The following is a 15529-nucleotide window of genomic DNA, read 5'->3' on the forward strand; positions in this document are numbered from 1 at the left end:
TCTCCATGGCAAGGTTGTACAAAGGCAGTGTTATTTAGCTTGATAAAATTTGGTCCATCTTCACCTGCCTTGCACTACGCCTTTAGACGTAACCTTTAGAAAACATTTAAGAATCTCCAGGAGACAATATGCAGCAATAAGCACAATAACATACATTTGTGTCTCACCAATTTTTTACTTGGTAATCAAAACATGTGCATTTACGGGCTACGATTTTGCATGGACATCTACTTGTATCCCTGAAAGAGCACCACCTACGGCATCACTGTGCATCTCCTCCATGTACAGTCGCCGAACTAAGTCTGTTTGTGCCTTCCAGGCATTTCTCCCGTAGAGAAACGAAAGTGACATGTCCATACAGTAGGTTAAACCTACAGGACAGAGCGATTAGGCTTTGTGGATGTCCTCATGCCTGATGATCTTGTAGGTGATCCAGTAGAAGATGTTGAAGATGAGGAAGGCCAATGGGAAGGCCGCTCTGGAGATCGTGTCTATCCTCTTGGCCCTGTCCACAAACTTCTTCTTTATGGTGTCTGTGTCTTTTTGGACAGGCGGAGGCGGGGCAGGTGCCGGGGCGGCGTTTTTCACAGCGTTCCCGTCCTTCATCGGCAGACACTGAGTCACGCCATATCCCGAGAAGTTGAAACGCCCGTCCCTCAGGTCGTCATCCTGGTGACCCCCCCGCCCCCCCCCCCAAAAAAAGCAAGGGATTGTTGTATCAGCTCAATTGAGAAAAATACATGCGCACACACACACACACACACACACACACGCACGCATGTGTTCACCCGTGGATGCCTACATATCCAATGTTCAGTTCAGCTTTGTGAACACTGGTTACACAGCCGAATGTCTCCCGGTTACCATATCGGGTCAACTCAGGCAACAAAAGGTTTTGTTCTGGAATTGTTTTAGCAAGCGCTTCACAAGATAAGTGTTTACCTTGTGATTCCTCCTCTGTCGTCGCCTCAAGCGAAGGAATTCCTTCTGTTGCCTGGAGACGAAGTTAACACCAGCGTATTCCAGCAGGGCCGCAAAGACAAAGAGGAGGCAGACTGCCATCCAGATATCAATAGCCTTCACATAGGAGACCTGCGACAAAGACAAACAAACTGCTCCATCACATATTCTTATGGAGCAACGCATGTATTAGAGTAGGACCACATACCCGTATTTAGCAGGCCTAATTCTTTGTTAAAATCATACATTCATTGATCTTCCCGTGTGAGGCAAGGTTTGTGAGGCATGTTTTTATTTTTTATTTTTATTATTATACTACTTTTTTTTAGTATATTAATGTTGTTTCAGAATGTAAACAATGTAACATTTTGGGGTGTTTTAAGTGAATAATAATAACAACAACAACAACAATAATAATCAAACCTTTATTTACTGTATACTCGTAGAGCAATTGAGGTTTCCCTCATTTTCAATGCTGACGAGTTAAATTAATAATAGTTAAATTAATAATAAATAATAATAATAATAATAATAATCATAATTTTAATAATAATGTGCATAACAGTGCACCATTCACAGTTCCTCAATGTAAAGTGATGGATACAAATTCTTAATCACCGTCATCGAGGGATGGAGGTAAGCTAAGAAGTGCTTCAAACATCCAAAGCTTTTGGTCTATGAGTGGTAATGACAGCAATAGAGGAAATGATTACTTAATCACCAAGGTAGCACAGAGCAAACTGCACCTGTTATTGTCAGCCTGTATCAGTGTTTTTTATCTTCCTGTATGCTGAGAGAGTATGATGAAACCTCGCCTGGCCTCGAGAGAAGAGGGGGACTGAAGATGAAGGCTGAATATGCTTTCCTATGCATCAGAAGAGGTGCGCCTCTGTCTCTCATCGTGACAGGTAATTTGCATGCAGAAACAACAACTCAGCTTTCTGACTGCACTCAAGATGTATTGACCGACCGTCGACTGGACTTCTCAAAGGCCTCCCTCTAAATATTTATCAGTGTACAGCGTGGCGTCTTTTTCATGAGAGCCTGTCTGACGTGGCGGAGACTCCTTGGTGGTAATGTGCGGGCCAGCGGCTGGGAGAGTAACTGATCATCAAGAGATGACTCACACTGCCTGTGCCCCTCTTGCTAGCGTAAATGTAACTGCCAATTTAGAGAGCTGTCACTCTGTATACACTGCTGCTTCAGTTAGTCATATATTTACCAATAGATATTGATGCCTCAGGCAATATATTAAATTCCAGATCAAATAAATTTTCGTTGCCCATTTGATGAAATATTTTGATGAAATTATGGTTAGGATTAGGCATTACTCTTGGGTGTTAGAGTTAGGGCTAGGTTTAGGGTTAGGGTTTGCTAGGGTTAAACCATAGATATGAACATGAGATGACTCGTAATGGATTGAGCGGCGCAAAATACGGCCGCCATATTGGTCCGGTACCGCTGTCACGTGACAACCGCTCTCCTCAGCAGTTTCAGTCAGTAAAAGTAACCCGGCATCCATAACAGTCAAATAACATAAATAAAATAAAAAATTACAAAGTGCAAAACAGCAGCATCCAACAGTTTTAGTTGTATCTATCAGCTAACAACTACTGTATGTATTTATCATCTTTCACTTAAAAGAGCCGGCACATAGAGCCGTATCGTTCGCGACCGACCCATCAGTAGTTTACTCTATTCATTTCTATTACTCTATTAAGTTCTATTAATACATCCATGGTTTACTCGCGGAGCTCCGTACCGGACCAAGATGGCGGCCGCATTTTTCGTCCGGCAGCAATCAAATCAACATCAATGCGGCGTCTAGTGTATATGTCTATGGGGTTACACCGCCATCTGACTATCCCACCATCAGACTATCCTAACATCTGACTATCCCACCATCACACTATCCTACCATCAGACTATCCAACCATCAGACTATCCTAACATCAGACTATCCAACCATCAGACTATACTTACATCAGACTATCCCACCATCAGACTATCCAACCATCAGACTATCCAACCATCTGACTATCCTTACATCAGACTATCCCACTATCAGACTATCCCACCATCAGACTATCCCACCTTCAGACTATCCAACCATCAGACTATCCCACCATCAGACTATCCCACTATCAGACTATCCCACCATCAGACTATCCCACCTTCAGACTATCCAACCATCAGACTATCCCACCATCAGACTATCCTACCATCAGACTATCCCACCATCACACTATTCTACCATCAGACTATCCTACCATCAGACTATCCAACCATCAGACTTTCCTACATCAAACTATCCCACGATCTGACAATCCCACCATCAAACTATCTTACCATCAGACTATTCCCCCAACAGACTATCCTACCATCTGACTGTCCACAATCTGACTGTCCACCATCTGACTGTCCACCATATGACTATCCACCATCTGAGGAGATGAAGACAGAAGGTTCACCTTTGGGAGGGAGGCTCGGGATCCGGAGCTTTGTGTCGTCATGGTGAGCACCGTGGTGATGCCCAGCGCCACCCTGGCGGGCGCGGCGTCCATGTTGATCCAGAAGGAGACCCAGGAGAGGATGACGATGAGCAGGGAGGGGATGTACATCTGGATCAGGTAGTAGCCCATCTGGCGCTCCAGGTGGAACTTCACCTCGATGCAGGTGAACTTACCTGGAGGGTAAAACACAGAGACATGTCAGGTGCATGTACAACACACTGCGCATAGAGATGTATGGTTCTACAGAGGAAACTGTAAGCGTGGGTGTAGAATGTGTTGAGGTTCCCGGACCGGTGTTGTAGTGCTTGGTGCAGTAGCCCAGCTCCTTCTCATCACGCATGATGAACTGAGGCAGGGTGAGCTCGTCAGCCACCTGCACGGGCGCGTCTCCCTGCCACTCAAAGATCAAATCATTCATGGTGTAGCCAACTGTAGGGGGAGGGACACGACACAGGAAGACCGATCAGATCTCAGACCATTTCAAAAGCGTGGCATTTCAAGTTGCGAGATAACCACAGCATGTAACTGCAGAGACTTACAGCTCTCCAGCTGCATGGTACAGGTCTGGACATCCATGGGGAAGTTCTTCAGATCCATTGGACACGACAGAATTAGAGTCAACCTGTAAGGGAGCATATTCAAAGGGACTGAAAAGGGTGTGTACGTGCACTTGCACTCGTACAACTTAGCAGTTAATGAACTCTGTATTGTATTTTCAACTTGTATTGTATCGTCAAATCACCAATTATGAAAATTGTAATGTTGCACACCAAAGATAATGTCCAACTGTGCGATAAGGCACTTATTCAAGAAATAGAAATAGAAAACTGATAACGGGTTAAAACAAATTATGATAACCAAAATAATTGTACTCCTCGGAGGCTCCTGCTGGTACCTATTTGGAGAGCTGCTACCCTGGCTGCTCTACGACGCACTGTATGTGTGCTAATCGTATGCTGCTCTCCTACAGCGAAGGCTTCTGCTTCCCTCCCAGCTCCTCTGAGGCTCCGAGCCTCCCCCCTCCCACGCGGCACGCGGATCCCCTTCAGCAGGTTCCCATCACACTTTCATTACCGGGGTTATTGTCTCTGAGATGTACTGTCATCTCCAGCCTGCTCCCTCCCTCATCTCGCTCATGAGCGGGGCGAGCAGCGGGGCACCTTTCATCTCCCCCCCTCCGCAAGCCCGCTGCCCGCCTCCACACCTGGGCACCGCTCGGCCCCAATCCACTCCTTAGATGGAGACCAAATTGACCTGTATTATAGTGCTGCCTGCTTCGCCGTGCAGATAGACTGTGTGACCGTGAAGTGATCTTGAACTTAAATTGAATTAAACATACTGTACTTTTCATATCTTGTAGTGCAGATGTGTGCTCATGTGCACAGCTGGATTTCCAAGAGGAGGCAATTGAGGAAAGGTTAGCCATCTCCTGAGAGTGGTCTGCTTTCTGAGGTATTTTGTCTCTCTGGTTTACTGGAATGCTTGGTAAATATTGACATAAAGAGAATGAATACATGAGTCATGTACTTCATACTCTCCCACACTGTATATGGTGTACTGTAATCTCTGAGTGCTCTATTGGCCACCTCTCTTCTGCACAGCTCTGGGATGGAAACACTGCATGGAGATTATCACCAAGCCGCTAAGCAAAGCCCTCCTACAGAGGGAACAGTATATTGAAACACATCCCATGACGGCTGCGTATCCAGACATGCCACCTTTGATGTAGGAACTATTCTCTTCTAAGGATAATTACATGTTCAGGGCCGGAAGCTAGACTGCTGTGAGGCCTTGAATGGGTGCAGAAATCACAGTGGATTTTCATTTCTGCAGCCTTGAAAGATTCATTGTTGACAATTTTTGGGAGAACATTAGAAATGTTGTTTGGAATGGTGTGTATGCTGATGATGACCCAGAGGTTTCTTTCATGTCTTTATGAATATCTTCAAATTGTCAACAGAGCCCATGGAGCCCAAGTTCACTGCTTAAGATGAAACAGAGGAATGAAGCTAACTTGGTGTCAGTAAAATCTTATTTATTTGATGACAGATGACAGAAAAACTGTAAACTGAGTTAAACATGATGGTAAAATGCTTTGGAATACCGGTACGTTGATCATGGGAATGAATAAAGGGTGAGTCAGAGGGTACGTTTTTAACAAAGCCTCTGGATATTGCTACTTTAATAACCTCTTTACTGTATCTGTAAGGTTGATTTAAAGCATAAGTTGTTTTTTGACTGGCTATTAAGGGATACATTATTCCAAATTGTAATGACTCTGCAATGATTATTTTTTAGGAGTTTGTTCTCGGACTGGTTTGCATAAAATAACCATTGCCAGCATTTGTGGTGACTGTGAACATTATTACTCAATTTGATCAAGCAAGAACTCTGGAGAACTCTGATGCTGAAGCCCATACAACTGAACAGCAGAATTAAAGCTCTAGAAAATTGACCAAGCATATGTGTTGGTACTGTAAATAAGTTTAACCCATTTTTTGAAAAATTCTTTCAATGTGCTCAGACCAGACCAGGACACAGTTAATGAGGACAAAGCGTTTTCAATGTGTTGTGTGGGTTCACCAGATATGAAGTCTCCGACGTACTTCAGGCGAGGCATGGATGTCAACGCCGGGCTAATCGGCAGAGGCTAATCAGTCACACCCCGTGTGCTGTCCCACCCACCAGCTGACTGTCAGCTGTCATAGCATTGGTTCAGCTCGCTAGAGCGCATGTATTTAAGCTGTCAAAACACATCATTGTTCGCTCTTGCCATTACTGCTGATCCCTCGTATCTGCGCGCTCGCTGCTTCCGCGTTCTCTGCTCTTGCGTCCGCTCTGCCATTATTGCTGATCGCTCGTATCTGCGCGCTTGCCCCACCTCCTCCCCTGCTCCGCCTGTGTTCTGTCGATGTCGTCTCTGTTGTCGTCGTTGCTCTCTGTTCCGGGGGTAATGCTGCTTTCTTCTGGTATTCCACTATGCGTCGGCTAGTGGAAGCCGGGGAATTACACTAGCTTAGTCTCTGTGGCGCTCCGTGGGCCGAAACATCTCTGAAGGGCCATACAGCGGTCCCTCCGGTCACCATGGAGGCAGAGACACTAGGCTGTATCTCCTTCGGACTCCACGAAGCGCTGGCCCGTGGAGGCCAGGGACTATAATGTACAGCAGTCCTCCTGTGGCGCTCTTTGACGGTCTTAGTGGGCTGAGTTACCTCCGAGTGTCTTCCCGATCGCGGCCCACTCTGATCGTCATAGAGGCAGGGGGCTAGATGCCGTTCCCTCTTCCGGCCCAGCACTCTGGGCCAAGCGGCCCAGAGGGGGGGAACATCTAGATTGCCGCTTTCCACATGCGTGGAAGGCAGGTCGCCCCCCGAACAGATCACACCGCCAAAATTCATATGCAAAAAAAATGTATATGCTGTATATATTATTGCATGCTAATAAATGGGTCAATTTTGACTAAAGTGATCTCGACTGAAATACTTTATACTGTATATCCAACTTTGGTTTAAAAGCCAGTTTGTGCCTTGACCCAAAAACAATACTTTAATATGTATTTAGTTATTTAACTGGATCTGTTCATACTATATTGTTGTGATAATACTCCTGTCCTTAACTTGTTAGCTCCACTGAAGGTTAATTCTGCATCCTTAAGCAGATTTTACCCTTTTATCCACATTCTAGAACACACCCCACATAGCAAATCTATCTATGCATATGATATACTGTATACTGTAGGACCTGACATGTGAACAGAAGGTGTAGCATCTTACTGGCCAGACTGTCTGTACCTGCAGGGCCATAATCAGGAAAGGATTCCAGCAACCTCCTAACCTCATTAACTTCAACAGATTTGGATTGAAATGTACAGCTACCACTTGAATTGTTTATTAGCTTGAAAGTTCCGGAATCAGTACAACCCATATTCTGCCTTAATCAAAGTGAATTAATAGTTAGGCAGATAATAATAAACAAATACTATCTGTATTGCAATGGGTAAGCAAGTATAAATGCCCCAAATCTTACCTGATACTGTAAAGAACAGTGCCATCTTTGAAGATCCGCAGGAGCTTGTTGTCTGTGGTGACATCATGGAAGTTGGCTCCTTTCTCATTGGCGAAGAACAGGTCAGGTTTCCATATGGAGTCCAGCATGGAGGGGTCCAGGTCCAGAGACGAGTCTGGGTATTTGCTGTATGCCAGCCGAGGGTCATTCCACTTCTGACGCAGGAAGATGTTAACTCTGTAATCCTGGGACAATGGAGAGCAGCTTTACAAACACTTTACAGTAACAAATTCAACAAAATTGTATATTTAATACTTGATTACTTATTGTACATGCACACTTAAACTGTAAACCATCTTTTGGGGTATACAGTGGGACAACATTGTCCACAAATATCCGTCTTAGGTTTTGGTTCAATAATAGTGGCATTCAGTGTTACCATGTGACTTGTGTCATCATGTGGCTTACCATTAGCAATCTTACTAAAACTATTCCATTCTGTAATTTACTCTGACAAATACGTAAACAATAACGACATGAACAGCAGAGACATCACTCTGTATTGGTTTCACAGACAGTCCTGCCAGGTGTTTGTTTGACAAACAATAGCATGAATGACCAGTGCATGAATTTAAATGTGCTTCTGTTTCTAAATCACCACATGCCATCATCTACATTCCAAAAATGTAGAGGCGGCATCATATACAATTTGACTCATTGAAGTCTATGATTAATATTGTTGAGAAATCACAATAGAAGATAAATGATGCTTCACTAATGGTTCACTTTCAGTTAGAAGTGGTTGAATTTTTGAGATGCAGCTAGTTGCAAATGGTGCAGATTTCAAGATGCTTAGGCTAATGAGCTTATCGAATGGTTACAATCGGCCTTTTTTCTCCCTCCCAGATGAGATTCAGAAAACAGAAGTATATTGGCGGTTCCACATGTATCTGTCAACATGAAAACTAAGCCTGAAATTTCTGCTCCACTACTGATAAGCAAAAGTTTTCTAAAGTTAATTATAAATGCGTTGATAGTAACGATTGAAAAGAGGTTCAGTGTTGAGTTCGGTATGGTACTGTTTACCCCTTGGGCACTTTGGTGTCCCCAGACAGAACACTGATCAATCTTTTTGGATGGCCAGCCCTAAGCCCCCCACCTTCAGGTATCGGCAGCAATTAAAGTGAATTATTAGCTGGCATTTTCTCTGTGAATTATTAAAATAGAACTAATCTAACATGTGCACATGGGGATGCCAGGGGGACAGCAATCCAAAACTGCCTCCGGATTATGGAAAATATGTTTGATTCAATTGGGAAGCTGTCTGCTGACTACCGTATTTGGTTGTAGAACCTGCCAATAAACCAAGGGGATGATACAAACTGGATCATGTCATGTGAATAAGTATTAAAAAATCCACACAAAAAAAAACATCCCAAAACATGGTTCAGCCTAAAGTGGAGCAAGGCTGGAGCAAGGCTGTATAGTAGGCCAAGCACAACGCCCAACTCACCATTGTAGTTTCTGCTATAGAACCAAAGCTGTTGATAAATATGTTGCAGGTAACATTAACTGGTGGACCTGCAAGTTGGAGGATAAATAACATTGACATGTTTGACACGGCAGAAATGAATCAAGACGCTCAGGGACTTACCATGGTTGTCTCTGTGACAGAGCCGAAACTGTTGATAAAAATATTGCATGTAACGTTTACAGGGAGACCTGTGGAGTGGAATGAGAATGAGGTGACATTGTCTTTATCCCTAATCATCTGCAGTCTTTATCCCTAATCATCTGCAGTCTTTATCATCTGCAGTCTTTATCCCTAATCATCTGCAGTCTTTATCACCTGCAGTCTTTATCCCTAATCATCTGCAGTCTTTATCACCTTCAGTCTTTATCCCTAATCATCTGCAGTCTTTATCCCTAATCATCTGCAGTCTTTATCATCTACAGTCTTTATCCCTAATCATCTGCAGTCTTTATCCCTAATCATCTGCAGTCTTTATCCCTAATCATCTGCAGTCTTTATCCCTAATCATCTGCAGTCTTTATCCCTAATCATCTGCAGCCTTTATCATCTGCAGTCTTTATCTCTAATCATATGCAATCTGCCAGTGATGTGAGGAAGGCATGCACAGGGAGAACTCCAGTGTCTGGTGTCAGTTGGACAAAATTAGTTGTGACTGATGTCTTTCATTATATATCACTTAACATTTTCTTTGTAGATTGTTTCAAAAGGGATATTTTCATCAATGCATCCCATCGATGATGCTTTGTCACTAATTAATCTCTTCAAACAAATGTCTCCTCAAAAGCTTGTCAGATTTGAACAGCAGCTGCAAAACAATGAGATAAGATATTACTGGAAAATGTCACTACTCATTTGGGTTGTTTGGGCTTTTCAAAGTTAATATGATGCTTTGGCATGGAATGTTTTATCTATCATCAATAATAACAAGGGGACGGGATTTTCACAATAATCACAAATAAATAAATTTACTGAGCTACGCTCCTACTGGTATATTCCCCTGTGAAGGCAGTATCAATTGAAAATGTATGGGAAGCACTGGTTTTACTCAAAATACAGTACTTCCTGGTTCCGAAGCATACAGGAGGCGTGTGCCGCCAATCCTAGATCTACGTGGACTGAAGCTCCATATAGCGACTCGTCTGTTTCGCATGCTCTCTGTGAAGGTGTTGCTGCGAGCGGTTCGAGAGGGTGACTTCTGTGCAAGTATCGACCTGAAGCGCATACTTACATACTTACATGTCCTTATTGCACCAAGGCACAGGAAGTTTCTCCATTTCACCTCTCCGACTTGGGGTTCGTGATAAATTGGGAGGAGAGCACTCCCATGCCCAGCCAACAGGTGACCAATTCAAGTCTGCAGCTGGACACTGTGCAGATGGAGGTCCGACTGGCCGAGTTTCACAGGCTGGACCTTCGTTCTGCTCTTGGACGTTTCCGGGTAGTATTAGATGCACTATGGGGGGACCTACAGGTAGTATTAGATGCACTATGGGGGGACCTACAGGTAGTATTAGATGCACTATGAGGGGACCTACAGGTGGTATTAGATGCACTATGGGGGGACCTACAGGTAGTATTAGATGCACTATGAGGGGACCTACAGGTGGTATTAGATGCACTATGGAGGGGACCTACAGGTAGTATTAGATGCACTATGGAGGGGACCTACAGGTAGTATTAGATGCACTATGGAGGGGACCTACAGGTAGTATTAGATGCACTATGAGGGGACCTACAGGTAGTATTAGATGCACTATGGAGGGGACCTACAGGTAGTATTAGATGCACTATGGAGGGGACCTACAGGTAGTATTAGATGCACTATGGAGGGGACCTACAGGTAGTATTAGATGCACTATGGAGGGGACCTACAGGTAGTATTAGATGCACTATGGAGGGGACCTACAGGTAGTATTAGATGCATTATGGAGGGGACCTACAGGTAGTCTTGGATGTACTATGTAGTGCTCCCTTTGAGCCTGTGTCTCAGATCCCGTTGACGATGCTGTGAAGAAAGCACTGCTTCTCGCTTTGATTTCCGCCAAGCGTGTTGGGGATCTGTGTGCTTTGTCTGTGCATCCTGCCTGCTTGGATCAGTGGTGACCTTAGGGCGGCAGTGCTTCCCATTTGTCAGGGTTGTGGTATGCGTAATGTGATGTTCCCTTTCGGGCTTGGCTATTTTAGCCTTTCTCTCTGGACCGTTAACCACGTACAGTATGGCGTGTTCGTGTCCAATGGAGGGTAGAGTATCGGGGGTCTCTGCCCCTAATATACCAATAGGAGCGTAGCCCCTAAGAGGAGTAACTATAGTTCTATGAAGGAGGCGGAGCCCCTTAGGGTTGTCTCCCTCTGGGCAAAATGACAGACGCCAGTGGCTTACAGAACGTAGGACGAGGTTGCTCCATCCTGATTGGCTGTAGCGAGTGTATGCATACATTTTCAGTTGATATCGCCTTTGAGGGGGAATGTACCAATAGGAGCGTAGTCCCTAAGAGACTAGGCCTTCTTTATAGAACTGTAGTTACAAAGCTACAATAACTAACATTTCTACTGATATCTAACAGAGACAATGACAGGACTAATAATAATGAAATATCAAACCAGGGCACAATTGAAAAGTTAGAGAGAAACGAATAGAGGGGAACAAAGAGAACCAGCATTACAAAGGGTGATGTATGAATCAGTAAACCCTGAAGTGAGATTTCAGAGTCAACTTGGACAGTTTCACCCTCCAACATTGTGGATAAATCTTCAGTGTTTCTAAGTGATGTTCTGATGGCAACGCCCTTCCCCTGTGCTTTCCTCATCAATATTGCATGGGACCTGGTATTAATATTTGCCTCAGTTTGTTGTTGTGAGGCTGCATTTAACAGCAGTGGCAGAAAAATGAAACAATAACTCCTCTCAACAGACTCGACAGGCATATGTAGGGCAGCCTTCAGCAATATACAATCAGTATTTTGAGCAACAGTATACTGTATGTAGCCTATAGCAGGTTCTCTAGATGAGAGAGAGGGTGGGGGGATTTAGGAATACTTTAACCTTCACAGACTGATAAAATCCACAAATTTCAACTCTACTTTGTCTGCTCCTCACAACTCCAGCATGTTTTCTTATGGATGAAAATAGTATTAATCTGTCCTTACCAGCCGGTGTAAAACAGGCCCGTCTTCCTTCCATCTTAAGTCATTTTCTGAGATCTTTTCTGCATTTCCATGTACAATAGCCATTTCCCATTCCTCCACATGAGATAGATAGCTCTGGGCCACTGGTTCTGCCTTGTTGACCAATGTATGTGTATCTGTTTACACAGCTGTGTTTGCGTGTGCTGGCCCTCTCCGGTACAACACCACCAACCCCCCAGCCCACCTGACTCTGTTTGGACGGCGCCTGTGTGTGTGCCTGAACCCTAGTTTGCCCTCCCTTCCTCCCTTCACTCATCTCCATCACAGTGACAGATGCAGCGCCTCTCCTCAGCGTCACAACGCCACAGCGGAGAAGCCGAGCAGCCAGCAGCCTGTAGCCAGGGGGGATCCCATCCGTCACCCGGCCTGTCACGGTGGCACCTCTGTTTGCATGGAGCGCTGCGTGATCGGTGAGTGCGCTGCACAGCGTCGCTGTTGTCTCTTTTCCCAATAGCCTACTCATTGACTCTTGGTCTAGACGATGAGGTGACGTGAGGTATAAACCTGTCTAATGTGAGGTAATGGTATTTGCCAAGTTCAAAGGTTCAAACTTCAAAACCCATTATTCCCACTGGCATGATTATGTCTCTGTCTATGGCTAAGATTGACAGTCATTCTTCATTAAGATGTGTGCTGTTTCTAAGGGGCCAGTTTTGTCAATAGTTAAGATGAGAAATCATTATTCATAATCTGGTCTACTGGCAGGAAAGTAGAAAATACCCAAAATGTGGTTATGCAAGACATAAAACGTCAATTTTCCACACCAACACATATGGCCATGAAAAATGTGGGTGGGGGGACATGTCAGCCTAATGAAACCATGTAAAACGAACCTTTGAAGTTCGGTCTTATTCGTGCATCGTAACCAGAGGTTCGACCCATGAGAGAGTCCAGGAAGTCTGAGGGAGACAAGTTCGTAGACGCTGATCTGGATTCATACTCCTTAGCATCCACAACCCTGTGACACAGAGAGAAAACAATACAGTAGGGCTACATCCAGCTCACTCACAAACATTCAAATATTCAGATCAAACAGATGAACAGCAGTTAAACAGAGACGAGACCTTGTCTGAAACAATCGTTTTTTAGACGATGCAACAGTCTGTGAGGAACTTAATCTTCTTCATTGCAATCATATACATTTTGGAACCAATTACTGCGGTAGGCTACTGTACAAGATCACATCTTGACAACGCCCACTGACAGAAACGTCGGCGATTAACTTGGCAAAATATCAGAAATACCGTGCCAATGATATCGATGCGTGGATTTCCCTGCATGACTAGTGATTGATAAACTCACTTATAGACTATACTGCTCACATGCAGACAAGTAGATATTGACATGGCACCACTCAGGGTAATTTCATGTAGATATATGTCACTTTATATTCAGATGCATGGTATCATACATATATGTCACTTTATATTCAGATGCATGGTATCATACAGGAGGAGGGAAAACACTGATAACCACTTTTCAATGTGAACATGTCATGCTTGCCATGAGCCTTGAGCCGCCGCTTCATTATGGTCCAAGAGGATCTGCGTTTGTTTGTTTGTAACTTTGTTTCTATATGGCAACTTTGTCAATTTTGATGATAATTGCTTTGTGAAAATGACACACAATCTTTCAACGACACAATCATAACCCATAGCTTTCTTGTTATATATTCACTAAAATGTGTGTGAAAGAATTTTGCACATACACACATACCTGAAGTTGCTGGTCTCCATCAAAAATGCAAATAAAGCTGTCAATACTTTGATAAAGGGGCGAATCATTCCTCTTGATTTTCTTATTTTCTTACTTTTTTATTTCTTCCATACATACAAAATACTGTTGGTCAAGCACCTAATCCAAACAGCAATATCGTTTTCTTTCTGACCAAAGCGCAGTTGGGTGTTCTTGTGGCACACAGGACGGGAAGATGCATTCCAGTCCGTAGGATCATAGTTTAGTTTGATGAAACACCGATTCCTTGGCGTGGTCAGCTATTCTTGGTGACAATGTGTAAAGAAACATCAATTCTGAATCTCTGACACCCCAAAAAGAACCTGTGGATAAGACGACAGAAAGATCCCCAAGACGCAGGAACGCTCAGCAAGGCATTTCCTTGCATTCAGAAACTAATTCTAAACACATAGGCTATGATATTGCGATAGGCCTATATATTTAGATATTGTTTAAAAAGCTGAAGCTCTCTCTGATTAGAAGATCATCGCTGTTGAGGAATAGGAGACGAGTGAACGCCTTTTCAGCACTTGGACAGCGGTCCGTTTGCGCGCAAGCGCGATGTTTAAACTGGAGGACGTGAGTTGATTTTCAATAAGTCAAATAAACGAAGAAGACAACCCTTTCAAACAAGTTATGTTTGAACCAATCTCGGTTTTCTGAGTAAACTGACTATAGACATGACGCACGCATATAGCATCTCGCAAATGCGCACAATCACAGCTTGTTAAGGGACACAGTTTTGATCAACAACCTACCGGTCTGACACACACTTATCCATAAGGCTCATGATAAAAGTACAATATGGTAATATTTAAGAAAACTGCAGCGCATTATGCTAGCAATGAAGGCACAATTCAGCAAAATAAATGGCAATGTAAGAAATTGAGATTACGCACATTTCACTTTCAGTAGGAATAATGGGGAAAACAATTATCTGCCAGATAGTACTGTAGGCCTACTTAGATGCATAGAATACAATTCAGGGACAATAATTATGTATCTCTTGTACCCTATAAGCATTATAAGATGCTTCTTGTATGTATTTTGTTATGGGGGAAATTATTGTTATAGCCTACTTTTGAATAACATAGCCTAATAATATTGTGAATAGGTGTGAAATAATGTGAATATTTATGGGGGGAGGGACCTACAGTCCTAGGGCACAGTAGCCTACAGCACACAGGCTGATATGATGATAGGGTGTCATTCTGATATAATACAGAAGAGCTTTTGAATTATAAAGTATGTGTACAGTTTTGTCATATTAAAGAAGAGATGTTGGCCATAAATCTCCATATGTAGGCCTACTGTAGGCCTAAAGATGAGATAGCACTCTGTATGTGTGCATCAGTCATCTTTAATGTAATCTTCCATTTGACAGGGTGCATGCTAATCACTGTTATGAAAACATGTTTTGCATGGTGCAATATTCTCTATTAACAAGGAGCACATATCGCGGATCTACTTGCACATCTATAATATTCATTTCCTAGCCCCTGGCTCCTCTGTAAAGCGGAGTGACAGCAACTATCAAGGGAGAAATTTCCGAGCTTTCACTGACAGACCTAGACGGATGTAGCAATCAGTTGCATCAG

At 43.6% G+C, this 15529-nt stretch overlaps 1 protein-coding gene across 1 annotated transcript; it reads right to left on the reverse strand.

Moving 5' to 3' along the window:
- Positions 1 to 387: 387 nt before the first annotated feature.
- Positions 388 to 13981, reverse strand: glra2 (glycine receptor, alpha 2; the record flags this gene model as incomplete). Its single annotated transcript, XM_084442908.1, has 9 exons — positions 388 to 669; positions 943 to 1092; positions 3432 to 3646; positions 3765 to 3902; positions 4013 to 4095; positions 7500 to 7723; positions 9133 to 9200; positions 13031 to 13155; positions 13914 to 13981. The coding sequence occupies 9 exons, from the start codon at positions 13979 to 13981 to the stop codon at positions 388 to 390; spliced, it is 1353 nt and encodes a 450-aa protein (XP_084299034.1).
- Positions 13982 to 15529: the final 1548 nt, after the last annotated feature.

This window comes from Borostomias antarcticus (assembly GCF_949987555.1).
Source record: "Borostomias antarcticus genome assembly, chromosome: 9".
NCBI lineage: Eukaryota > Metazoa > Chordata > Actinopteri > Stomiiformes > Stomiidae > Borostomias > Borostomias antarcticus.